Here is a 26,192-nt window from a genome sequence, read left to right on the forward strand (position 1 = left end):
AGTGTTGCTAAGGAATTATACTAGAAGTGCATGGCACGTAACATCAGCAATGCACCAGTATGAAATCACAGTCATACACTTCTTGGTGTCCGAGTTAGCAGACAAACTTCTGAAAAGAGTTAGCATGCGATTATTATAGTATTAGTTTTCCTACTTTCATTTAGGATTTTCTTTTGGGCTTGTTGCCACATCATTTTGATTCCCGGGCAATTCAACTTGGCTTTGAAATTCGACAATGTCTCTTTTCCTGTTCCACGAAGTCAAACAAATACTGCTAGTATCTTCACTTATCAGTGCTGAATAAAAAGATGAAAGACGAGTCTTAGTGTATTGTATACTGAATACGAATGTGGGTGTTAAAGCCCTAATACATTAAATAATAGACAGTTAGGGAAGGTGATGAACAGGATGATGAATTATTACATGGAGACCATTACCTATGCTATATTAAAAAATAGCTGAGTGCTAATGTATAGTATGAATGAGCTGCTAGAAAAGTAGGCCTTAAAATATTGATGAATGCTGAATAAATGAATGGAGTTGTGAAGGTCTCAGTGTACAGAGTGTATTTTAAAATAAAGGTAAAGATTTTGCAAAAGATTAGCATTTATCAACTAATTAAGCATTCTTAGGGTTAGGGTTAGAATTTAATCTTAATCTCCAAAGCAACCAAGCCCAGTGCTGAGAACTGAAAAATGAACATTATCAAATTAAAAATATTGAAATGGCCAACATTTATGCTTTTTAAACTCTGTCCAAATGCAAAGAAAGGCTGCTTTCATAAATTAATCTCTTTGCATTTGATTCTAATGCAGTAAGGATAACAGAATGATTTTATACTTAAGGTAAAGGATCTTACACATGGTTAGCAGTTCGGGTTAGGGTTAGGGTGTAATCTTTATCTCCAAGGCAATCAAGCCCATAGCTAAGAACTGAAAAATGAATATTATCAAAATAAAAATATTGAAATGGCAATAATACATTTATTATCCATCCATCCATTTTCCAACCCGCTGAATCCGAACACAGGGTCACGGGGGTCTGCTGGAGCCAATCCCAGGGCACAAGGCAGGAAACAATCCCGGGCAGGGTGTCAACCCACTGCAGGACACACACAAACACACCAAGCACACACTAGGGCCAATTTAGAATCACCAATCCACCTAACCTGCATGTATTTGGATTGTGGGAGGAAACCGGAGCGCCCGGAGGAAACCCACGTAGACACGGGGAGAACATGCAAACTCCACGCAGGGAGGACCCAGGAAGCGAACCCGGGTCTCCTAACAGCGAGGCAGCAGCGCTACCCACTGCACCACCGTGCCGCTCTACATTTATTATCCTTACACTAAATCCAAATGTAGTGAAACTTCCATAAATTGATTTGTTTGCATTTGACTTTACTGAGGTGAGGACAACTGGAGGAATCTGATTTTACGGGACTGCAATTAGCTTTTTGCAAATGGCCCGTACTGAACCAGCAGTCCACAAGCACAGACTTTGGGTAAGAAAATGACTGGGCGAAGTGGAATTGTTTTTACAGGCAGGAGTCCCCTGCTTAATCTTTTGAAGCAGTGCAGGACACATGTCACAACTCAATAGCTGCTTACAGGTTATTGTTAAGGATGGTGAGTAAGAAAACACTGAGCCCAGATAAGGCCCTATCCACAGTCGACAGCTGCACACGTGTTTTTGATCCTCGCAGCCCATGGTGACGGCAGGAAATCTTACAAAGTTTTTCGTCTCCTGGTGCCAGCTTCCTGGCCCTCACAGCAGACATCTGTCTCGATTATTAATCTCCTCAGCAGGCAGAGGAGCAGGCCTAGAAGAGGCAACCCACTGGGAGCGGAAACCACCCCTCTCCCCTATAACACTGTGGATTTTATTGCCTTGCTTCTGTCTGGGCTAATTAATCTCTCACTTACGACTCATGTCTCAGCTGCTGAACATTACAGAACGACCGATACTGGCAGCTGGCCACAGGAATCACCTGATAAAGTCCCCCAGAGTGTGACCAGAAGGCGTCTCAGGCAGGGAAGAATTGGTCCTTTCACAAGCCCTGATCCACTCATCTTAGTAAAGAAGAGGCAGTTGTAACTTTCCCCTCATTAGTGTAACACCAGATCCGCAGTTCAAACTGGCTTGAAGAGAGGAAGTGTATTAAAAAGAACAAGTAGGAAGTCTAATATGCAGAAGAGGAAATAACACATACTTTAATTTATTTTTTCCTCAGGTTTTCACCTGTGAAGAGGTCAAGTTGGAGGTTGTAGATTAAATTAAAGAAATTCTAAATGATTTTTCGTGAAGAGAAAAAGGTGGCTCAAGCCTAATTAACAAACAGTAATTAATGTAATTGAACATTGTGTCCTGTGTTCAAACCCCTCATATGGTCCCTTATTTCCTCTCATTATCCCACCTAAAACAGGCATTTTATGTGCAATGTAATAGATTGTCGCCCTGGTGTTAGCCTTGCACCAGGTTCCAAAGTCTTAGCCACTACACAACACTGCTTGCTTACACCACACTTCCTTCTTCCATCTCTTTTTCAGTTCTTTCTACTGACCACTTTGTCAAGGACCTCCGCCTGAGGCCCATTATCTTATTTAGGATACCAAGTTTAAAAAGGATTACCAGAAGAGGAAATGTAAAACGAACAGAGAGTTGAAACCAAACATCAGTTCCTATCTTTCACCCACACACAAATCTAAACCCAAATATTGCAGTGAGGAAATCAAAAGAACATGTCAAGCGCAGGGAAGTCTAAAGAGCAAATCTAATATATGTACAAAGGTATTTTTTTCTATGAATATCTCAGTTCTTAAAGCAGCATACAGAAGATATCCATTATGTAACTTCCATGACCGCGTTCCATAGCATATGTACAGTGCAAAGTATTCACAGCGCATCACTTTTTCCACATTTTGTTATGTTACAGCATTATTCCAAAATGGATTAAATTCATTTTTTTCCTCAGAATTCTACACACAACACCCCATAATGACAACGTGAAAAAAGTTTACTTGAGATTTTTGCAAATTTATTAACAATAAAAAAATTGAGAAAGCACATGTACATAAGTATTCACAGCCTTTGCCATGAAGCTCAAAATTGAGCTCAGGTGCATCCTGTTTCCCCTGATCATCCTTGAGATGTTTCTGCAGCTTAATTGGAGTCCACTTGTGGTAAATTCAGTTAATTGGACATGATTTGGAAAGGCACACACCTGTCTATATAAGGTCCCACAGTTCACAGTTCATGTCAGAGCACAAACCAAGCATGAAGTCAAAGGAATTGTCTGTAGACCTCCGAGACAGGATTGTCTCGGGGCACAAATCTGGGGAAGGTTACAGAAAAATTTCTGCTGCTTTGAAGGTCCCAATGAACACAGTGGCCTCCATCATCTGTAAGTGTAAGAAGTTCGAAACCACCAGGACTCTTCCTAGAGCTGGCCGGCCATCTAAACTGAGCAATCGGGGGAGAAGAGCCATAGTCAGGGAGGTGACCAAGAACCCGATGGTCACTCTGTCAGAGCTCCAGAGGTCCTCTGTGGAGAGAGGAGAAACTTCCGAAGGACAACCATCTCTGCAGCAACCCACCAATCAGGCCTGTATGGTAGAGTGGCCAGACGGAAGCCACTCCTTAGTAAAAGGCACAGGGCAGCCCGCCTGGAGTTTGCCAAAAGGCACCTGAAGGACTCTCAGACCATAAGAAAGAAAATTCTCTGGTCTGATGAGACAAAGATTGAACTCTTTGGTGTGAATGCCAGGCGTCACGTTTAGAGGAAACCAGGCACCGCTCATCACCAGGCCAATACCATCCCTACAGTGAAGTATGGTGGTGGCAGCATCATGCTGTGGGGATGTTGTTCAGCAGCAGGGACTGGGAGACTAGTCAGAATAAAGGGAAAGATGACTGCAGCAATGTACAGAGACATCCTGGATGAAAACCTGCTCCAGAGCGCTCTTGACCTCAGACTGGGGCGACGGTTCATCTTTCAGCAGAACAACGACCCTAAGCACACAGCCAAGATATCAAAGGAGTGGCTTCAGGACAACTCTGTGAATGTCCTTGAGTGGCCCAGCCAGAGCCCAGACTTGAATCCGATTGAACATCTCTGGAGAGATCTTAAAATGGCTGTGCACCGACGCTTCCCATCCAACCTGATGGAGCTTGAGAGGTACAGCAAAGAGGAATGGGCGAAACTGGCCAAGGATAGGTGTGCCAAGCTTGTGGCATCATATTCAAAAAGACTTGAGGCTGTAATTGCTGCCAAAGGTGCATCGACAAAGTATTGAGCAAAAGCTGTGAATACTTATGTACATGGGATTTCTCTGTTTTTTTTATTTTTAATAAATTTGCAAAAACCTCAAGTAAACGTTTTTCACGTTGTCATTATGGGGTGTTGTGTGTAGAATTCTGAGGAAAAAAATTAATTTAATCCATTTTGGAATAAGGCTGTAGCATAACAAAATGTGGAAAAAGTGATGCTCTGTAAATACTTTCCGGATGCACTGTAAGTGCATCGTGACGACCGCCCTGGGAAAAACCATAAACACGTCCCTTTTGGAGATCTTGTGCAATCACAAATGACAACAAACTTAAGTTGACCTCATGTCAGTTCTCCAGAACACTTCCTTTGTTTAGCCAAACCGTAAGCACTACATACCTAAATGGATACATGCCTTCTTTTATTTAAATTTTCATCTCTCTTGCTACTTCTTCTTCAACTAGTCATCCAACCACACAACACATACAGTACTTGAGCAGTGTGGCTCTGGATGGAAGGAGCAGTATTGAAAAATAAAATGTAACATAGAAATACAAGCTTGTCTTACTAAATGAAGCCAAGGAGCAGGAACACATCAATCGAGCAATAATCTGGACAAAATAAAATAAATAAATACCCAATAAATGTATCGTGAAATATGACAATGTCACCTGTCACACACGTGCAGTTGGGGAACAACTTAAGGGTTTAGTCAACTGTATTACCACCCAGGAACACGCAAGGTTGCTTGGCAATAATATTTTTCTCTTGTCCTCTCCCCTCTGCAGAAAGGAGGATTAATGTGCTGCCAATCATGATGTCACTTCCAGGGTCACTCCACCTGAACTCGCCTCTTCTTCTCAGAAACCATCATTACTAAAAGAGCAGCCATCTTGGACATACTCGATCTACTAAGAAAAAGTCTCAATGATCTTGTGCCTACACACAATTTTTTTTTGCACTTTTTACATCAACTCAATAAACGGTGGTTTGCCATTAAGGTACCCCACACCATTTATAATTCTGTCTTCTTACAGTGGTGCAGTTGGCAGGATCATCGAGGGAAATGACTGAACTCCAGGATGTCACAGACTTGCTACAGAAGATGGCTGCAGAGAACCAGACACTCAAAGTTCAGGTGGGGCAACAGCAAACTTGAGGGTTGCTCTTCAGAAAGACCTACAGATGGGTCCATCAAAGGTGTTATTACCTCTCCATCTGGATGGCGATGTTGAAACTTATGTCTTGTTTTTGAGAGAGCCGCCACCTGCCAACATTGAGATCATACCGAGTGGGCTCATATATCGATACTGTTCCTATGAGGACCAGCGGAACAAGCTTACTGTGATCTCGAGGAGACCGACATGGGTGATTATGACAAACTTAAGTCAAAGGTGCTGCTCAGGTATGGGATTACTCCGGACCAACAAGCGAGGGCTTGCCACAAGTCTTTTGAAACTGAAACCCCTGCCAGGTCCCAGGGTTATGAGATCTGGTGGCGAGCTGGCCGTTGGCTAAAACCTGAGGTCAATTCATCAGAGTTGGTAGCTTGTGATTTTTTAGTCCATACTCTTCCAGAACATCTAGCTCGCCCGGTCCGGAGGCAAGAATATAAAAGCATGGATAGCCTGACTGCAGCCATTAAACAACACTGCTTACCTCCCAGGTAGAAAGAGCTGGTAGGCATATGGACCGCCACAAGCAACATCATGGATGTGCTGGACCCTCAAAACATCCTCAACACAATCTTGAACCTGTGGTGTAACACAACGAAAGGTCTTCAACCCCACCCAGCTGCCATAAGTGCGGGGAGCTTGGCCATCCCATCCTTATTTGCCCCCGCTTCGGTGGGCGAAAGAGAGAGGTATTGTGTTTTTGCTGATCCGCTATCTCTTCTTGGGCATAAAGTGTCAGCTTTGATTGATTCCGGGAACAACATTTCCATTTTAGCTCACACTTATATACTTTTGCGACAGTGGGAAAGTGATTTGACGAGTCTAACTTGTATTCATGGGGAAACTTGGTAGTATAGGTCCCCCCAATGTATTATTACTTGTAAGGGGCTTACACAGAAAATCAGGGTGGCTGTGATGCGAAGCCTTCCTTTACCATAATCCTCGAGCGGGACTGGTCGAATAAAATAAGTATGAATGTCACCTCTAAGACCTCCTTGATTGTGCACAACATTGTTTCCGAACCAGGGGTCATCATCTGAGAATGCCCATATCACCTTAATCAGATATCTCGGTTTGACGCCTATCCGAAGCCCGAAGTGGACAAACTCCTTATAAGGCTCAGAAAGGCGCAGTACTTGACCACTTAAGACATGACAAAGGAAAAAGACTGTGTTTAGTACCCCGAGCGGGCACTGGCAGTATACGGTCCTTCCATTCGGTTTGCACGGGGCACCCGTGAGTTTTCAGTGTCTGATGGATATATTGCTCCAACCCCACCAAACCTACAGTGCCGCCTACCTGGATGATATAATCATTTATAACACACCTGCAAGGATCATATACCACAGGTACGTGTGGTACTCTGGACACTTAGTAATGTAGGCCTATGAATTATTGCTAACAAATATTTTTTCATGGTTAGTTAAAGCAAAATATTTGGGTTACTTGGTGGGCCAGGGAACTGTACACCCTCAGTGTTCAAAAATTGCTGCAAATTGAAAATTGGCCATATTCAAGAACTAAGAGGCAAGTACTAGCTTTCCTAGGACTAGAGGGGTATTATTGCCAGTTCGTACCTCAGTTCTCCAAGAGAGCTTCCCCTTTAACTGGCCTAACAAAGAAGCGTGCTCCCAATTCTCTGGTATGGGATGGAAAAACAGACGCTGCACTCCGTGACACCCTGTGATGTACCTAAGTTGGAAACTGTTGGATCAGGAGACAAGGTATGAGGCGGTGGAAAGAGAAGACCTGGTGATCAAATAGGCTATTCACTACCTTAGGTATTACCTCTTAAGACACAAATTCACACTGGTGATGGACCATGCTCTTTTACAGTGGATGGCCCTACACAGGGAGACTAATCCTCATGTAACCAGGTGGTTTTTGGATCTTCAGCCTTTTAGGTTTAAAGTTCTACATCGCCGGGGTTCACGCCATGCCAACGCGGATGCTCTGTCTCGTGTTCATGACCTCACAGATCAGTTAGCCTGATCTAATGAATCTGGGCTAAGGGTGAGGGAGGGGATACTGTCACATATGTGCACTTGCAGAACATCTTAAGGGCTTAGTCAAATTTATTACCACCCCAGAACACATGAGGTCGCTAGGCAATAACACTTTTCTCTTCTCCTCTCCCCTCTGCAGAAATGAGGATTAATGTGCCGCCAAGCATGACGTCACTTCCAGGGTCATTCTACCTGAACTTGCCTCTTCCTCCCAGAAACTATCATTACAGAAAGAGCAGCCATCTTGGACAGACTCTAGATCTACTCACACGTTTTTTGCGCCTTTTGCACCAATTCAATATAAGGGTTTTGCCGTTAAGGTGCCCCAGACCCTTTATAATTGTCTGTCTTCTTCTTACACACTGGAATTAAACAAGAATTACTCAACAAAAACATATGTTTCATGTAGGGTTGGATCAGTACTAAAAATCTGACTTTGGTATAGATATCAGCTTCCAGACCTCAATGCTGGTACCAAAACAGTTCTGAAGCAATAATGGATAACTCCAAAGCAATTTGGGGGGAGTTATTCCCCCATGAGGTCCCGATCATGTCAAATCAATAAAGGAGGAAAGTCCTGATTGCATTAAAGCAGTTGGAGAGAGTGGGGGGGGGGGGGGGGGGGAGTTTTGGTTGTGTCAAAATACATAGTTTTATGTCTGATCTTATGTTGGATCTTTTTTGACGACTCCAATAGTGAGTATTAAGGAAAGGGGGTACTAAGAGGAAAGGAAACATTTACTTCCAGTTCCAAAAATCCCAAAATGCTGGTACCGTAAACTTTTAAAATTTGACTTTTTGTACTTTTCCAGTACCATTATACTGTACAACCCTAGTTTCATTACACATTTACTGTATGTTTGCATATCATTGTGTTATTATTTAAATTTTGTTACCTTTCTCAAAATATTTATATGTGTATTTTTATTTATTTAATTTTGTCTGAAGTATTCCTCATACTTATCATATAAAATAAAACATAGGGACATGAGTTTCTTATACAAAATAAAACCTATAAGAGCCCCAGCTTGTCATTTACATATTTCAGTCAAGGTGTATTCTCTGGTTTATGTTTACTTCCCTTTACTGCATCTTTTTAATTTTTCCTAAAGTATTATTTTTCAATTATTCATTGTATTTAAGTCTTTGCTGTTATTACTGTTCTATTTATTAATTATTTACTATCTATACATCATGTGTTCTCCTGTGTTCCATGTATTCTGTGGTTGGACCCCAAAGAGGCGGGGCCACTCTCACATCACTGAAGTTCTGCTGGGAAGGAGGTCCTTCAGTATTATATTTTGATTGAAAAAGGGAATAATTAGATAGATAGATAGATAGATAGATAGATAGATAGATAGATAGATAGATAGATAGATAGATAGATAGATAGATAGATAGATAGATAGATAGATAGATAGATAGATAGATAGATAGATAGATAGATAGATAGATAGATAGATAGATAGATAGATAGATAGATACTTTATTAATCCCACATTCTCCAGCAGCAGCATACTGATACAAAAAACAATATTAAATTAAAGAGTAATAAAAATGCAGGTAAAAACAGACAATAACTTTGAATAATGTTAATGTTTACCATAGGGGCCAACAGTTTGATGTCCCTGCAGCAAGTAGAGACTTTGATGTTAACATGTCCAGAGTTTCACAACCTTGTATTGACATAGAGAGCTAGACCTCCTTCTTTGTGCTTCCCGCAGGTACTCGCGTCTCTGTCCGCTCCAACAGTGCTAAACCTGGGTAGCTCCACGTTAGCATCTGGGATGGTGGTAGTTAGCCACGTTTCACAAAAGCACAACAAACTGCATTCTCTGTAGGTTCTGACATTTTTCACCAGCACAGCCAGTTCGTCGATCTTATTTGATATTGAGTTCACATTTCCCAGGATCACAGAAGGCACCGAAGGCTTAAAATGCCACTTTCTTGCAAGCCGCTTCATTTTTAGCTTAGTGCCAGCTCTGCTGCCACAATACCGCCTTCTTACCTCGTCAGGTAAATAGGGAACCACACCGACACTGGCATTTATTCTCAGCGCTCAATGTTGAGTACTTGAATAGATGAGTCTCGGCGTGTAAAAATTCATGCCCACATTGTAAAAATAAGAGTGTCCAGGGAACGAATCCACATAAAAGAAAGTGATAGGAGTGGTCAATAAAAAATAATAAAAAAGATAAAAATAAAAGGTAGAAAAATAAAGTCGTACATGGAGCTGCTGAAAAGGCTGCCACTCTCGGCGGCGCCCGAGTCATTCAATATGACTCATATAATTATGAGTATCGACTATTCCAGTTTCTGGACTTTTCTTGCTTCTGTCTTTGTTTCTTGAGTATTGGATTTTGCTTAAGAATTATTTTCTGTGGGTTGCCTTTTTAGGCAAACCTTGCTGCCTTATTTTGTCAATTTTGCTTTTTGTAAATTAAGAAATAATTCCTCATTTATAAAGAATTTGTTTGGGATTGTGTTATCTAGTCAAAAGTTACATAGTTCCCCTCTCTAGAGTGGATTTTAATACATTTAATGTATATGCCATTTTGATATACTTTAAACTCTTAAAGCCAAACACCTGTTTAGGTCAGCTTACGGAAATGTGGGCCAGTAGAGTCTGGGGCCAGGCTTCTTGAGGAGAGGCCTATTTTCAAGCAGGCCAGAGAAGAGCCTGGCCTAGTTTAGGGGTCTTTTTGGAGGTGTCATACTGCACCACTTTTTTGTTCACTCAGTCATATCTGTCTTAAAGAATAACACCTAGAGATATGACTTTTCACATAAAAAAAGAAAATTTGGGCATAAATTAGCCTTACAAAATGACACTTAGACACATGGGTTTGTCTTATAAAATGAAATCCAGAGACCCAAGCATGGATTATAAGTTTTAGAGATACAGTAGTATATAGAACATAATAATAGCCTTTGGAGCAGGCAATGACTTTCAGTATGATCTTGAGGCTTTACTAAATTTAGAGTTACTGCCAGACCTCTCCCACCACTTGGGAAGCAGTGTTGAAATAGTACTTACTATCAAAGGCACTAGCAAAAGGATTTGGATATGTAGCCTTCATCAGGAAACTCCTCATCCATCTGATGAAAGCTTCATAGTCAAAATGTTGTTTTTTTAGTGTGGAAATAACCTTTACTTATTTTTTTATTTTTGCAGACTCGCAATTCCATATTCCTTTACCACATATTAATTGACCAAAGACTGGTATTCAAGAATAGAACCAACTGATTCATAAATCTACTGGTTAAAGAATTGATTTCAAGAATTAACAGTAACATTTGGTTTTAAGTCTGGAATTCATAAAGTAACATTAAAAAGTGATTGATTAATTGATTGATTAATTGATTGGTTGTCTTTATTAGTACTAGTATTTAGAACTACAAAAAATGGTGAAGCCCAGCCTAAAGATCTGATAAGTAAAAGAAAGAGATGGGTTGGCACAGTTGTATGCACTTCACTTCAGGCTAAAAATGCCTTCCAAAGGTTACCCAGAATTGTTTAAACATTATCTTGAAGAGTATAAAGAAATCATGCCAAAAGAACTTTGGAAAGTCAACATGATATTGGTTGGGTGTTCAAGAGAGGTACAGGGTATTGTTGTTGGAGAGGAAATATTTAAGCACTAGCTTAAGGCACTGAGCTTTATGAAAGAATCACCAGACAACACCGACTTGCTTGCTGTCTGACTGCACTTTACAGGAGATTCTGGACATCTATTGCCAGTCTTGCATAAACAAGCAGACATTGGAATGTAAGCCACAGGGTTCAATCCCCTCCAAAGAGTCGCTATGAGTCTGTGTGAACTTACCTGGCACAGATCCAGTTGTAAAATATGTAAATAATTGTATCATTGTAATTTCTAAGAAATTTTGAAGAAAGGCTTCAGTAAGATAAATAAATATGGTTCAAGGCTATATCACATGCCCCAGTATCGCAGGCCTGAATCACACCAGTCTCTCAGTATGAGATCCTGGGCTTATCCGGCAGCGTGATAAGAAACGTATCACTACACTCTTATGTTTCTCTTATAAATTAAATGTTGATGGCCTTCAACGTATACAGTCGATTAAAAAAAACAGAAGGAATGACAGCACTTGGAGATGACCTGCACTTACTGTAGTTTCCTACGTTCACAGTTTCATCCACACATGCTGTGAATCTGCTAATGAAAAGTGTACCTTGTAGAATCTGAATCTGTTGTCACATACATAAACTGACCAATCTCAGCTATGAACTCTTGTAAGTCCTTCCAAGTTGCCATTGGCCTCTTGGTAGCTTACTTGATCAATATCCTCTTGGCTCAGTCATGCAGTTTGGAGGGATGGGCCAGTCTAGGTAAGGTATTGGTAGTGCCACATGTTTTGCACTTCTTAGTAGTGCTCTGACCAGCACTCAGAAGTATAGTTAACGCATTACATTTTTTTCTTCTCCTAACTTGTGCTTTTTCACAACTTTATCCTGGAGCCCTTTTGAAAGCACCTTTCCAAATATGGTGAATCCTTTGCATTGTCATGCACTACTAGAAGTGGAATTCTCAAGGATCAGTCAGATTTATCCTTAGGTAACACTGGTCAACAAACATTTTGCTACTGGGAGTCTTTCACCTGTACTTCATCAGGTTTCACTTGCTGCCTCCAAATCTGAAAACCGTTTTCGTGTAGCACGTTCCATTTTTCAGTTATGATGTTCCAGGTCTTGGACAACTAAGGTGACTGGACAGTAAAGGTGGATAACCATTTTGATAAATACCAGTAATTCCACTAGGGATGCCATTGAGATAAAAGAATTTGCCACCTGTTACTAACAGCTGTGAGTTGTTTACCTTGTCATTAATTTTATTTAAAAATTATTAATTCTTAATTAGCAGAAAAAATATTTACTACTGATTACCAGGTCTTATATGACTCTAAAGCATAATGACACAACTCAGACGTGATGCTGTAGTAGGTAGTCGGTTTTACTGTTAAACATAACATTGCATTTCAGGACATTTTGTTTGTTAGATTCACCATTACTTTGAAAATATTGTCAAGGAGATGGACAGAAACGGCGATGCTTTTCAACATTAAAGAAATAAAGTTTGGTCTCGAGAAAAGTGAAGCCAAAATTAAGGAAGGTGTTTTTGTTGCTCCTGAAATCCGTGAACTGATGCTTGACGATGAGTTCAAAAGGAAACTGAAGCCCACTGAATCAGCAGCATGTGAAGCATTCGTGCGGGTTGTCCAGAATTTTCTTGGCCGTCACAAAGCAGAGCTTGTGGAGAACCTGCTGAAAGCGTATCAGCTTATGGGAGCCAGAATGTCATTGAAGATGTCATTTTTTTATATTCTCATCTCGACTTTTTTTCACCAAATCTATGCGATGTCAAAGATGAGCAAGGGGAAAGATTTCATCAAGATATAAAGGTGATGGGAAACTGATATCAGGGAAAATTCACTCCGAGAATGATGGGTGAGTACAGTTGGTTCTTGCAACGAGAGACGGACATGCAGTACAAGCGCAGAAGGGAGTGCCTCCAACATTTTTGGGCACGCTGACCTCACTTTTATATTGAGCTAAATTGACATAAATATGCTTTAACGTGTCCCTGGTATCGTCTTCTGGTTTGTTTTCAGAATAAACACATCAAAACAATTTTGGTGAGACAGAGTTCAAACTCTGGATATCGTGTTGATATATTATATTGATATTAGTCATTTAGCCCGTTACAATAACGGGCGCTAGAACAGTAGTGCATATACATTAGTAGAAACAGTCTATATTAAATGGCAAGGGACTTTGACTTCCTTCTTTTTGTTGGTCGTATTTTTCTTTCTTTCAGCCTTTCTTTTGTTGTTTACTTGCTGAGCTGACCGTGCTTCGTGGGCTGCCGCAGTGTATTATGTGTCTTTAATTTTCTGTGACAGTAATACTGTCTTGTACGTCCGCTGGCTTGTACGTCCGTAATATACCTTTAATTTTCTCTGGCGGTAATACAGGCGTGCACGTCGGTAATATGCCTTTAATCTCCTCTGACAGTAATACTGGCTTGTATGTGGCTGTAATATGCGTCACTGTATTGTGTACCTTTAATTTCCTCTCGCAGTAATACTGGTTTGTATTTCCGTAAAACGCCTCTAACTTTCTCTGACAATAATATTGCACATCGCACCGTGCCCCGCGCATGCGCACTTCACCAGAAGACACCCACACACAGACACCTGGACGCACAAAGGGATTTTATTAAAGAGGATTCAAAAGTGTCAAAACATCAATGAGGTGTATTTCAAAAACCTGAAGTGCTAGCTTAATTCTGATTTCATATATGAAATCAGTGTAAAAAAACTTAATGAAGAGCTGCTCTGAAGTTGCCAGTACCAAACAAAAAATATTTTTTGTTGACCATTATAATCAGAGCTACTATAACTGATGTCTTATAGATAGATAGATAGATAGATAGATAGATAGATAGATAGATAGATAGATAGATAGATAGATAGATAGATAGATAGATAGATAGATAGATAGATAGATAGATAGATAGATAGATAGATAGATAGTGTAACAGTAGAGGTGTGTGTCCACCTCTTGAACCCTCAGGTACCACTCCAAACACCAGGTCAAAGTACAAGACTTCTTTATTTTGTAATTACGTGCACAAAGCACCCTCCACTCCACACTACTCATATAAACAATAAACACTATAATAATCACAATTCTCTCTCCTCCTTCTCCCAGACACTTAGCCACCCTACCTCCCAGCTCAGCTCAGTGTCTGGGCTTTCCCAGAGTCCTTTTATACACCCTGACCCGGAGGTGTTCCTGCCCAACAGTCCACAGTTCCTTATTCCTTCTGGGTCAGGGTAAACAGTCCTTATCTTCAACCTGGAAGCACGTCATCTCTCCTACTCACGTGACCAGGACGTACTTCCAGGTTATAGGGCACACATGAGTCCACGGGCTTCCCGACAGCGACTCCTAGTGGTCCCCAAGGTATCCAGCAGGGCTGTGTATAAAAACTACATAGTCCATGAGGCCCAGCTGGAATTCGGGGCCCGTCCATGCTGTCGGGAGAGCTCCTCCTGGCGGCCTGGGGGTGAGGGCCGGAATAAGAAGCCGGCAATCCATCACAATAGAGAGATAGATAGATACTTTATTAATCCCAAGGGGAAATTCACATACTCCAGCAGCAGCATACTGATAAAGAACAATATTAAATTAAAGAGTGATAACAATGCCGATAACAATGCAGGTATACAGACGGACAACTTTGTATAATATTAATGTTTATCCCCCGGGGTGGAATTGAAGAGTCGCATAGTGTGGGGGAGGAACGATCTCCTCAGTCTGTCAGTGGAGCAGGACAGTGACAGAAATCTGTCACTGAAGCTGCTCTTCTGTCTGGAGATGACACTGTTCAGTGGATGCAGTGGATTCTCCATGATTGATAGGAGCCTGCTGAGCGCCCGTCACTCTGCCACAGATGTCAAACTGACCAGCTCCATGCCTACAATAGAGCCTGCCTTCCTCACCAGTTTGTCCAGGCGTGAGGCGTCCTTCTACTTTATGCTGCCTCCCCAACACACCACTGCGTAGAAGAGGACCAATAGCCCGGTGTGTGTGATCTGGAAGGGGATTGGGAGAACCTGAGAGAGTTGATACTCTAAGGGACTGATTACTTACCCATAATTACATTTTAGTAATTGTTCAGGATTTTTAAATGTTATTTTCACTTTAATATTTAGGATTATAATGTATAAATACAGCTAAAAATGGTTATTTTTAATACATTTTCATTTCTATGATTCAATGTGACAAATGGTAAGGCTTTTGACAGGGTTTGATATTTTTCTATAGACACTGAATGTGGACAGCAATCAAACCCAGATTTCTTGTTTAAAAGGCATGTGTGCCAACCATCACAAACTGCATGGCACTGGTGCTCTGTCATTAGATTTCTCAGTAGTATTTCTTGACATTCATTCCAATCGTGAAATCGCCCCAGCTGCAACCCGGAAATATTTTGAGAAATACTTGTGCACGAAAGACAAACAAACAGGCTGAGAGATTGTTTTTTGTACATATTAATACTGTGCTCCTTAACAAAGCCCTGTGCAGAATAAACAAGATTACAACACAGCTAGTAATCTACATATTGATCAGTACAATAAAATCCTCCCATCCTCACCTCTAAAAACCTCACAGACTGGAAAAATAGGAAACTTGAGCTGATAAGCTAAAGGAATGTTTGGGTAGCCTGGAAGCTAATACTACAACTCCTTCACTCCTTAACGCTGTTTTTATGTAAATATTGGCTGGCGTACAGATCGTCCAACTTCTGCCCAAGATGTTCCTCTGTAAAAATACAAGGCCTCAAGATGTATGCAAACCACCTAAACTGGAGCACCATTTGGAGATGCACCAAACACATTAGTTTCCTATGCTGGAAGGGATAAGAGAGAACCTCCATCCACTGCAAAAAAATATTCATGGGAGACAGAAGAAAAGTGTACGTACTAAAACCCTGCACAGGACTTGAGGATCATAACTTTCCATGCATAGATTACTGGACCCACTTCTTCCACTTTAGTGTATGAGGGCATAAGAAGCATTCCTGGGAATCCACTCTGCTCCCTTTTGGATGTCTTGTTAATATCACAACTTCTTCATATTCTGTGCTCACTGAAAAATGATTTTAAAAATGCAGTAACTCAGTTATATGTTTTACATCATTTTTGGGAAATCTCAAGACAGAACATTGCCATGTAGCAGGTGTTGAGCACCTTTTTTCCCTTAGTTGTACCAGTGACATTGCCAGACCTCTTACCAGCCCACTCACCCTCTTTGTTCAAGTGAGAGGCTGATGCCACCCCCAGTCTTCTCTTACTACGTTAGTAGTAAGTGCATAGGGGGTTTTCCATGTGGTGTGGTTTTATAGTTTATGTGCAATTAGTGTTTTGCCAAGTAGGTGTCACCTCACCAATCCCAGCGTGGGTGCATAATGTAAATTTTTTAAATTATGAAGAAAGATTAAAAGAGCTGAGCCTTTTTAGTTTAAGCAAATTAAGATTAAGAGGTGGCATGATTGAAGAGTTAAATTATGAAGGGAATTAATACAGTGGGGCGGCACGGTGGCGCAGTGGGTAGTGCTGCTGCCTTGCAGTTAGGAGACCTGGGTTCGCTTCCCGCGTCCTCCCTGCGTGGAGTTTGCATGTTCTCCCCGTGTCTGCGTGGGTTTCCTCCGGGTGCTCCGGTTTCCTCCCACAGTCCAAAGACATGCAGGTTAGGTGCATTGGCGATTCTAAATTGTCCCTAGTGTGTGTGTGTGTGAGCACGCCCTGCGGTGGGCTGGCGCCCTGCCTGGGGTTTGTTTCCTGCCTTGAGCCCTGGGATTGGCTCCAGCAGAACCCCGTGACCCTGTAGTTTGGATATAGCGGGTTGGATAATGGCTGGATGGATGGATATTTTAATTCCTAGATGGCTTGAATTGGTTGATATATTAAGCCGTCTTTTTCAGTGACTGAGGCTACAAAGAGGTCCAAAAATTTCTAATAGACACAGACAAGAGGATTTGCAAGCATTATGTCTTCCCAGTCATTTCGTCTTCCAACACATACTGCACAAGAAACCTCAGCTCACCAGATCAACACAGACAGAGAAAGACATAGAGAGACCAAGAGAGACACTCTAACTTGCAGTGCCTTGATCCGCAACCTTCTGGAGTTGGAGAAAAACAGGAGGTTGTGAATTTGTAGCAAATATTTGAACGTAAACAAGACTGGCCTTGGGGCAGCAAATAGGAGCCAGGAATACACTTTTAGAATTGTGGCTTAGACTGCATCTAAATTTGTCACACAGTCTGCATGCAAGGGCAAAGTCTGTCTACTGATGTGTGGGAATGGAGGTGGGGGGAATTTCATACCAAACTACCAACTCAAGCTAATATGCCACACTGTAATATTCCTCTCTAATTATACCAAGTAAGTTGGCACTGCTGGGTTCAAATCCCAGTTGGGTTCCTATCTGTGTAGCACCTGCCCGTTCCTCCTATGTCTACAAGGGTTTTTCTCTAAATACCTCATTTTTCCTTTCATATCCCAAAGATGCGTGTATTAGTTTTACTGATGGAATCGAATTTAGGGCTGGCTTCGGCTTTGTGACTGATTTTGCCAGGAAATGCTGTGTGGCCCAGCAAAAAGCATGCAATCAGAGAGCTGCATATGATGTTATTTACCTTGAAGGCATGTGATGTGACGATGGCCATCAAACTAAAAGAAGTGGCAATTGACTAAAACTGAAGGAGCAAAGGGTTATGGTGTGAGGAACCTTTCCAGAATTACTGACGTTAAAAGTGGTGTCCTTTGGAGTCATTGCTGGGGCCAAAGCTGTTTGTAATCAATATAAACAATCTGCACAGTAATATAAATAACAAGGTGGTTAAGTTTGCAGAAGATACCAGTCTAGGTAGAACAGCAGTTATCTAGAATCAGCCAAAACATTACAGAGGGACATGGACAGAATATAGGCTTGGAAGGATTTGTGGTAGGTGAAATTTAATGAAGGTGATGTAGGGGATCAAATTTAGGAAGTAAAAATGTTTGATTTGAATACACAATGGGAGGCCTTAAACCTGGAAGTACACTTTATGAGAAGGAGCCATAGTGGGCACATCTTCATCACCATCCAGACTGTGAACAGAAGCTACTGAGAAGGCTAGCAGGATGTTAGGTTATATTGTACGATATGTAGAGTACAAGTTAAAGGAGATTATGCTCAAGTTATATAACACACTATTGAAGTCTTAGTGGGGTACTGTGTGCAGTTTTGTCTTCATATTACAAAAAAGACATAACAACACTTGAAAAGTCCCGGGAAGAGCAACTAGGCTTACTATGGGACTAAGAGGAAAGAATTTTGACAAGAGACTGAAGGAGATGAAGCTGCACAGTTTAAGCAAATGAACATTAAGAGATGACATGATTTTAGAAATTTTTTCAATTATTACAGGAATTAGTACAGTGGATCCAGGCCGTAACTTGAAAATGAGCTTAACAAGAACATTTTTGGGAACTTGTTAAGGGTAAATTTTGCACAAATGGGAGAAAGTTGCTTTTCACACCATAAACACACGTGAAATAAGTTGTGTGGTAAAGAGAAGGACTTTACAGAATTTTATGAATCAACTTGATACTATTTTGAAAGAATTATGTCGGTAGGATTGATGAGATTTATGGGCTGAATGGCCTTTTCTTGTTACAGTTGTTCTAATGTTCTGTCTGCATAAGAAGTTTAGACAGATGGATGACATCTCTGTACCTGTAAAGCACAATCTTTGTATGTTTGTGTGCTTTAGGTACAGCTTTGTTCGTCAAGCCACAGAATTTAAATAAGGCACACAGGTACTCCTCATCCTAAGTTAGACATTCAACATATCATTTTTGGCCTTGCTGCATGGTGTCAGTGACAGGGTGGCTTAGGGTTAGATATGGAGTCAAGAAATACTACTGTGTGATCTATTAACAGGAAAACAGTGTCACACAGGGTGTAATTGTTAGGGTGCTTGCCTTTGAACCAAGAAACCACAGGTTTAATTCTACCCATTACATTTCATTTTTTTCCAGATTAAGCCAGTATTGTCTCTGGATTTACTTATCACAATTTTAGGTCACAGTCTTAACCTCTCACCATTACGCCACCATTATGACAAGCCTTGCACTATTCCTCTGTCATATTTGAAGTTGTATAAGTTATAGATATTGACATAAAACATTCAGCCAGCAGTCATACTACACTTTCACTTGAAGCTAAGCATGTTCAGGCCAGGCCAGTACTAGGATTGGAGACCAACCAGGAAAAAGCTTGGGTTGCTGTTCTTTTGGAAGAGGTGTTGATGAGACCAAGCAGGGGGCACTTACCCTGTGTTCTGAATGTGGATCCCAATGCCCCAGTGCAGTGACAGGAACACTGTACTGTAAAAATGATGCCATCCTTCGGATGAGATGTAAAGTGACTCTCTGTGGTCATTAAAGATTCCTGGGAATCCTTTTTAATAGTAGGGTGTATCCCGATTTCCTGGCTAAATTGCCACCACGGCCTGGTCATTCTGGCCCCCTAATCATCCCCTGTCTCTGATTGGCTGTCTGTCTCTTGCCCCATCACCACCAAATAGCTAATGTGTGGTGAGCATACTGGAGCAAAATGGCTGCTCTTGCACGCTCTCCATGCTCACTGCGTAAAGTGCTTGAAAACCGCTATATAAATGTAATGAATTATTATTATTATTATTATTCATTCTTGGGCAGTGAGGATGTGTCACGGCATCGGGACAATTTTAAATAAATAATCATGCCCCAAAAAGTGCAGGATCCAATCGAGGGTACGGGTATGGGTGTCCCAGAGTGCATTTTGCTCCATGGTTGATGGAGGGGGTGGTGTTGCTGGATGATCACGCCGCATGCACGGGCGGATCGGTCAGGCGCCTCAATTGTGCCTTGGAGGAAGTAGCTTATCACACCTGTGCCCAATTGGACTGGGGAGATAAGGGGAGCCAACACAGCTGAGAAAGAACAGCCAGAGAAGACAAAGAAAAGAGAGTGGAGGTTAAAGGACAGAGAGAAAGTCAGGAAGCAGAGAGAGCCAGTGCAGGAGAAGGAGGCAGGCAGCCAGGATGAGAGCCCCCCGGAAGAACCAACCCCTGGGCCAACGCTTGGGGGCTGAAGACGGTTTCTCCCGCAGAGCTTATCTTGGCAGAGTGCAGAGTGACCCGTTTTTTCAAACAATTCTCGGCGTTAAGTCTGAGGAGGGACAGAGGAGTCAGAGCCCTGCCGGGACCACAAGATGACTGTAAGGACCTAAGCCTAGGAAGAAAAGCACACTGCTGGGTGCCATGGACTGCAGGGACCCGAACCTGGTACAAAAAGTGGGCTGTGCCTGCTGGCAGGCTGTCTCCTCTGTCTACAGGATCAATATGGGGAAAACAGAGGAGACATCGATTTTAAAGGGATACACCAGGGAACTGAGTTTTAAGAAACTGTGTCCTGCCATGTGATTTTAACCTCGTTTTAATGGAGTATTTATTAGGACTATTTTTAATCTCCACAAGCACTTGCTTTTATTGGATTATTTATTTATTTGTGAAGATTTGCACTGTACTATTGTGAAAACTGTTTGGTTTCTAGATTGATTTTAATAAAAGCACTGAGCGCTTGCACACCTACCCCTGGCTACCTGTAAGTGTGTCCTCATTTGCCCAGCTCATCCTTGGTTATGTTATTGATGGAGGCAAGTTCAAGAGGCTCCCAACAGTAACCAGGAGTGTGGAGCCAGCCCACCCCATCACAGGTGGCTCAGGGTTGAAGCAAGTGGTCATAAAACCACAGTTGACTCAAATTTCATAACCATTTAGGATCACCTAGCATATTTCATCTACACACAATCATTTTTTTCCACACTTTAAATTTATAGAAAGTTTGTAAATAATAGATGGGCAAACCCAGAAATGCATGTGTAGAGTCGCCAGAGTTTTCATGGTGAGAAGATGGCTAGCACATTTTGCCTTTCAGTTTTGACTCCAGTTCATTATTTTTACGTTTTTTCCTTAATTGAGCATTTTTCTGATTAGTTTACTTGTGAGTGCAAGCTGCTCCAAGCACGAACATTTTTTTTCTGCAAGGTTACTCGTTGCAATTTGGGATCAGACATGATCTCTCACCAAAAACCCACCATCATGGCCAGCCTTGCACTGTTCCACTGTTATATCTGAAGCAGCATAAGGCCAATGTCACATTACATGACTTCTAGTTGTGAGGTGAGGAAGATTAGCTGACTACGGTCACAGATCTTGTAGCCAGACCATGACAATTTAAATGAATGAGAATCGCTGTCCATGTCATATTTAGCAATTGCTTGTCAACCTTTTTTGTGACAGTTAATGCAGTGTTGCTGGACGAAGCCAGTGCTGTATGAAGAGTCGACAATTGCGGTAACGTCAGCAGCAATCTCGGCACTTTTCATTTTTTTTTATTCTTTTTTAGTATGTGAAACATGAGACATCAGTGAGATGAGGCTCTCTTCCGTCTGCAAGGTTACAACACCCTTGTTCCTTATTCCTCGTCACTACATTATATTCATTGTATTTCCAGATGAGCATTCATTCCTTAGGGCGGCATGGTGGCGCAGTGGGTAGTGCTGCTGGCTCGCAGTAAGGAGACCTGGGTTCGCTTCCCGGGTCCTCCCTGCATGGAGTTTGCATGTTCTCCCCGTGTCTGTGTGGGTTTCCTCCCACAGTCCAAAGACATGCAGGTTAGGTGCATTGGCGATCCTAAATTGTCCCTAGTGTGTGCTTGGTGTGTGTGTGTGTGCGCCATGCGGTGGGCTGGCATCCTGCCTGGGGTTTGTTTCCTGCGTTGCTCCCAGCAGACAGATTGGTTCCAGCAGACCCCCGTGACCCTGTAGTTGGGATATAGCTGGTTGGATAATGGATGGATTCATTGCTTGTCTACTCTTATGCACATGTCGCCCACCCCTCCAACCAAAAACAAAATCAAGCCTGTCTGATCTTATCATAGCGAGTTGCAAACTAGTTGGTCTCAGTCATTGGGTATGTCATATTACACAACTGCTCAGACTTGCTAAGATTACGTAATTGAAGGCTATGACTGAAAATTGCTGGAAAAGTCGCCTAATATGACAATAGGCTTAAATCACAATTTTTGCCATATAACATTTGTTCTTGGTCAGTGAGGATTAGGATTTTTGATCATATTTAGTGTACGCACAAAAATTATTCATCCCATTTTAAATTTATTCAAAATGTATTAATAATAGATTGGCAAAGCCTGGAATTATTTTTAACCTTTCCTTCAATAAAGCTTTTCCATCACTATTTTTGTCGTGGCCCCAGGTGGCCCTCAAATGGGGCCATTTTGTCTCCAGAGTTATATATTGCAATTTGGAGAAAGAAAAACCAAGACCACTGCATACAAAGAGGCTTTCCAAATACTACTAAAATTATGCTGTAAGGGCAAGAACTTTAAAGAAACTGTAATAGAGACTGGTAATCTATAATTTGCAATTTTTTTTTACCTTTCCAGCTTTTCACTTTTTGACCCAAGCACTGCTGCACTACTCAGCTAGTTAAAAATAAATCACAACTTTCCAAAGAGTGTATAAAGCACACGGATCTGCTCCATCAGCTGTGCCATTTGCCATAATCAGTGAACTGTTTTCTGTAACTTTTAGGATGCTTGTTTCATATTGCAAGGTTTAAGACTCACCCTTCACTCTTTACATGTGGCTATGGGGTTCAAAACTTCAAGGCGGACATGTAGATGTTATAGAAGTGACCAAGATAGATAGATAGATAGATAGATAGATAGATAGATAGATAGATAGATAGATAGATAGATAGATAGATAGATAGATAGATAGATAGATAGATAGATAGATAGATAGATAGATAGATAGATAGATAGATAGATAGATAGATACTTTATTAATTGGAGGAGTTACTCTCAGTTCTGTTCTCATCGCCAATGCAAGCCAGAAACATAAAGGTTCACATAGGTAACCATGGAAGAATTCAATTCCTAATTAAAGAAAAATCAGGAAATGTTAACCATTTCACTTGTCATTTGTCTGCCATGAAGGTTCTGACTGAAAAGACCATATTTTCAGTTGTGCTATATATATTTGGAAAAAGTTCTTAACTAAGCCTATTCTTCTTCATATACTGTAACTACCCACCCATCCATATTCAAACCTGCTTCAGTCCAGTACAAGAAAACAAGGTAGAAGCTGCCTATCTTTGCAATATGAGACATAAGAGAGAAACCAAACCCATGATATGTCACACTCAAACACACACCGGCACTCACTCACACCCAAACAATTTTAGATTTACCAGGTCAACCTCACCTGCATGCCTGTGGGATGAAGAAGGAAGCCAGAGAATATGAGAAGAACATGGAGACGTCACACAGACAGCAAACAGCCTGGGATATGAATCCAGGACTCCTATGCTGTGAGACAGCTGGATATATATTTATCCATCCATTTGCTGAACCCACCTAATCCAATTGCTTAGGGCAGGTGGAGACAAATGCCAGACAGAAACTAGCCTGAAATTAAATGCCAGTCCATTACATGGCAGAGTCATACCCTCAGTGCTCATTTTTACTTAATCTGCAGTGTCCTTTTACACTTATGAGACGTGCAAGAAAATCCATGTAGCAAGGGACAGGGAAAGTTAACAGAGGCTGAGCTGTGAGGCAGCAGAATGATCCACACTGCAACATACAACCAAGAAATAAAAACAGCCATACTCAGGATAACAATTTAAGGTCATGGGGGATCCCAAATGCATTGTGTGCAATGCTTGAATTAAGTTCATACGCATTGCCACTTGTCCAGTATAAGTGAACAAATTAGGGACGAACACTGGAGTACGCAGACACCTGGAGAACATGCACACTCCACACAGACAAAGTGCAGGGTTCAAACCCAAGAAGCTGGATCTGTGAGGCAGCAGTGCTAAACACTGCACCACCTTGCAGTCAAGGTCAAAATGAACATATAAAAAATATAACTTTAGTATGAATATTCATCATCTTTAATAAAATATCATGTTAGACAATGAATGTATGGAAATATGCTGTTCAGACATTTATGCTCTTCAATACACAAGATGGTCAGCATATCACATATTTCTGGTTCTAAACCAGATCACAAGGCCACTTTCCAAGTTATGTTACTCTTTCTCCTTTTCATCATGGTAAATTGATAAATAAAAGAATCGTGTCTCTTGTTCTGAAAACTACTGATGGTGATTTATAGGGAATACATTTTTTCCTAACGCCACAATGGTTATCTTCTACAGTACTTCACTATTACCAAATCAGGAACATGTAAAATAAACGGATTTTCTACATTCCACTGTTACACCAGCTTACAATATTCACACCTGAAGGTCGGGATGGGTCAGGGCAGGAATCCCAGGCTGAACCATGAAGACGCAACCTGCTCTAAAACTCACAAGCCGTTCATTTCTTTCAGCTGCTTCTTGAAATGAAGGAACATTCCTCTCCCTCTTACATTACCCACCGATGACATTTCCCAAGCACTTAACAATTTCATTTCTAGAATCATTCAAAATCTAACCATTCTCTCTGTGTAGATTCTCAGACTCTGTGTGTTGCTTGACCTTCCAGTGAACTAGCAAGCCCGTCAATTGATAAGGACCACTTAAAGAATGCAGCTCGACTGACCTCTGGGAAGACCTGCCTCCTCAAGTATTTGCAAGTCCCCGTGTTTTTTGTGATTTTTGCAAGACTCATAAACATTCTTGTTGTTACTCCTATCAAGTGGCTATGTATTTTCCAATCTCAAAAAAACAAAAAGCAGAAAAGTGGTTTTCTTAGAACTTATTTGCAGGGGTCAAGGATGTATGAGAGCTGCATCAAGATCGGTGTCTAAGAATAATAATTCAAACATTTCAGGTAAGCCTTTCCTAAGGGTTGGAATTTGATTAAACAGATTTGATAATGAATGGATAATGTTTGATCTATGAAGGTTTATTATGTAGGTGTTTATTGGGTCCAATTTTGCTGCTATCAACATAAAGATTTTAAAATACAAAAACAAACTAGCATTATCAAATACAGTAATATTCATCAAAATAACTAACAATGAAGATAAGCAATATTTATAACTGATGCATAAATGCATCCTAAAGCACAAAACAAATCCACACAAAGCTTTCATCCAGCTGTTTGCAACTGACCGACAGACTGATCGATTCAATGATCAACGCCCGCTGGATTTCAGACCCCGTCCTGCCCGTCCCTCGGCTCTCGTACCTCTGAAGTGGTGAGATGTATGGCTTGGGTCCTCTTTTTCGACCGCTGGGGTTCACACGGGATTCCAATTCGGGGAATAGCATTCCCATGCACAAGATTAAGCGCAGGACGATCATCGCGTCTGGCCGCCGTTGCATTTTACCTGATTATCAAAAGCGGGAGAGGAGCGCGCCTGCTGCACGTCCGCGGCCAGCTGGTTATTCTGTCCATTCGCCGGTCCGCTTTACAGACTCCCTCCCTTCTTTATTAGTTAATCTCAATTTTTATCCCGTGTTGCCTGCAGCCAAGCATTCCGTTAGTTCAGTTTCTTGTTTTATTAGCAGTTAGCAGTGCTCTCATTCTAGTCTCGCTACATAGCCCTACAGTACCGATAATAAGAGTTCGGCCCCCGCCCGTCAGGAGGCACGCTCAGTTTGATTCTGCCGGCTGCGGACGGCCCGGTTGAAATATTTAAAGGACTCAGCAGCCCGTCATCCCCTCCCCCCTACCCCATCCCATCTCCAGCCCCTTCGTCCCAGATCTTCGCATCTCTCTGTCTGCGCTCGCGTCTCGGACGGAAATGAGTTCCCTGAAAGTCGCTCCTTGGGATTTGCAGGGCACGGGACCTACCGCAGTGCGCTGCACGAACACACGCATACGCGCGGACACACACAGACACGCACACGCATACACGGGCTCCTTTCACCGAGTTGTCCAGCTGCTGCCCCCCACTGCGCGGCACACCTATAGGGAGCAAATTTACTTTTAAATTTGAGCCATCCATTCTTCTTCTAAGGTCACGCAGACCTGGGTTCGAAACTGAAGCACTGCAGTGGAGAGAAAAAGTGGGAAATCCACGCAGACGGCGAGCTGAGCGAGAATGGAACAAAGTTCCGTGGAACAGTAGCGACG

The 26,192-nt window shown here is 41.7% G+C and overlaps 1 protein-coding gene across 4 annotated transcripts in view; it reads right to left on the reverse strand.

Moving 5' to 3' along the window:
- LOC114645883 (uncharacterized) overlaps positions 1 to 25,954 on the reverse strand; it is a 235,378-nt gene extending 209,424 nt beyond the window's left edge. For 3 of the 4 annotated variants that reach the window (XM_028793784.2, XM_028793783.2, XM_028793782.2), the window contains exon 1: positions 25,302 to 25,946. In XM_028793784.2, the coding sequence (XP_028649617.1) occupies positions 25,302 to 25,438 (137 nt within the window). In that variant the 5' untranslated portion in view covers positions 25,439 to 25,946. Of the gene's footprint in view, positions 1 to 25,301 lie in introns of all 4 variants that reach the window. The other variant, XM_028793786.2, reaches the window with a different exon arrangement.
- Between the last annotated feature and the right edge of the window lie 238 nt (positions 25,955 to 26,192).

The sequence above is a fragment of the Erpetoichthys calabaricus genome, chromosome 2 (assembly GCF_900747795.2).
Source record: "Erpetoichthys calabaricus chromosome 2, fErpCal1.3, whole genome shotgun sequence".
Taxonomy (NCBI): domain Eukaryota; kingdom Metazoa; phylum Chordata; class Cladistia; order Polypteriformes; family Polypteridae; genus Erpetoichthys; species Erpetoichthys calabaricus.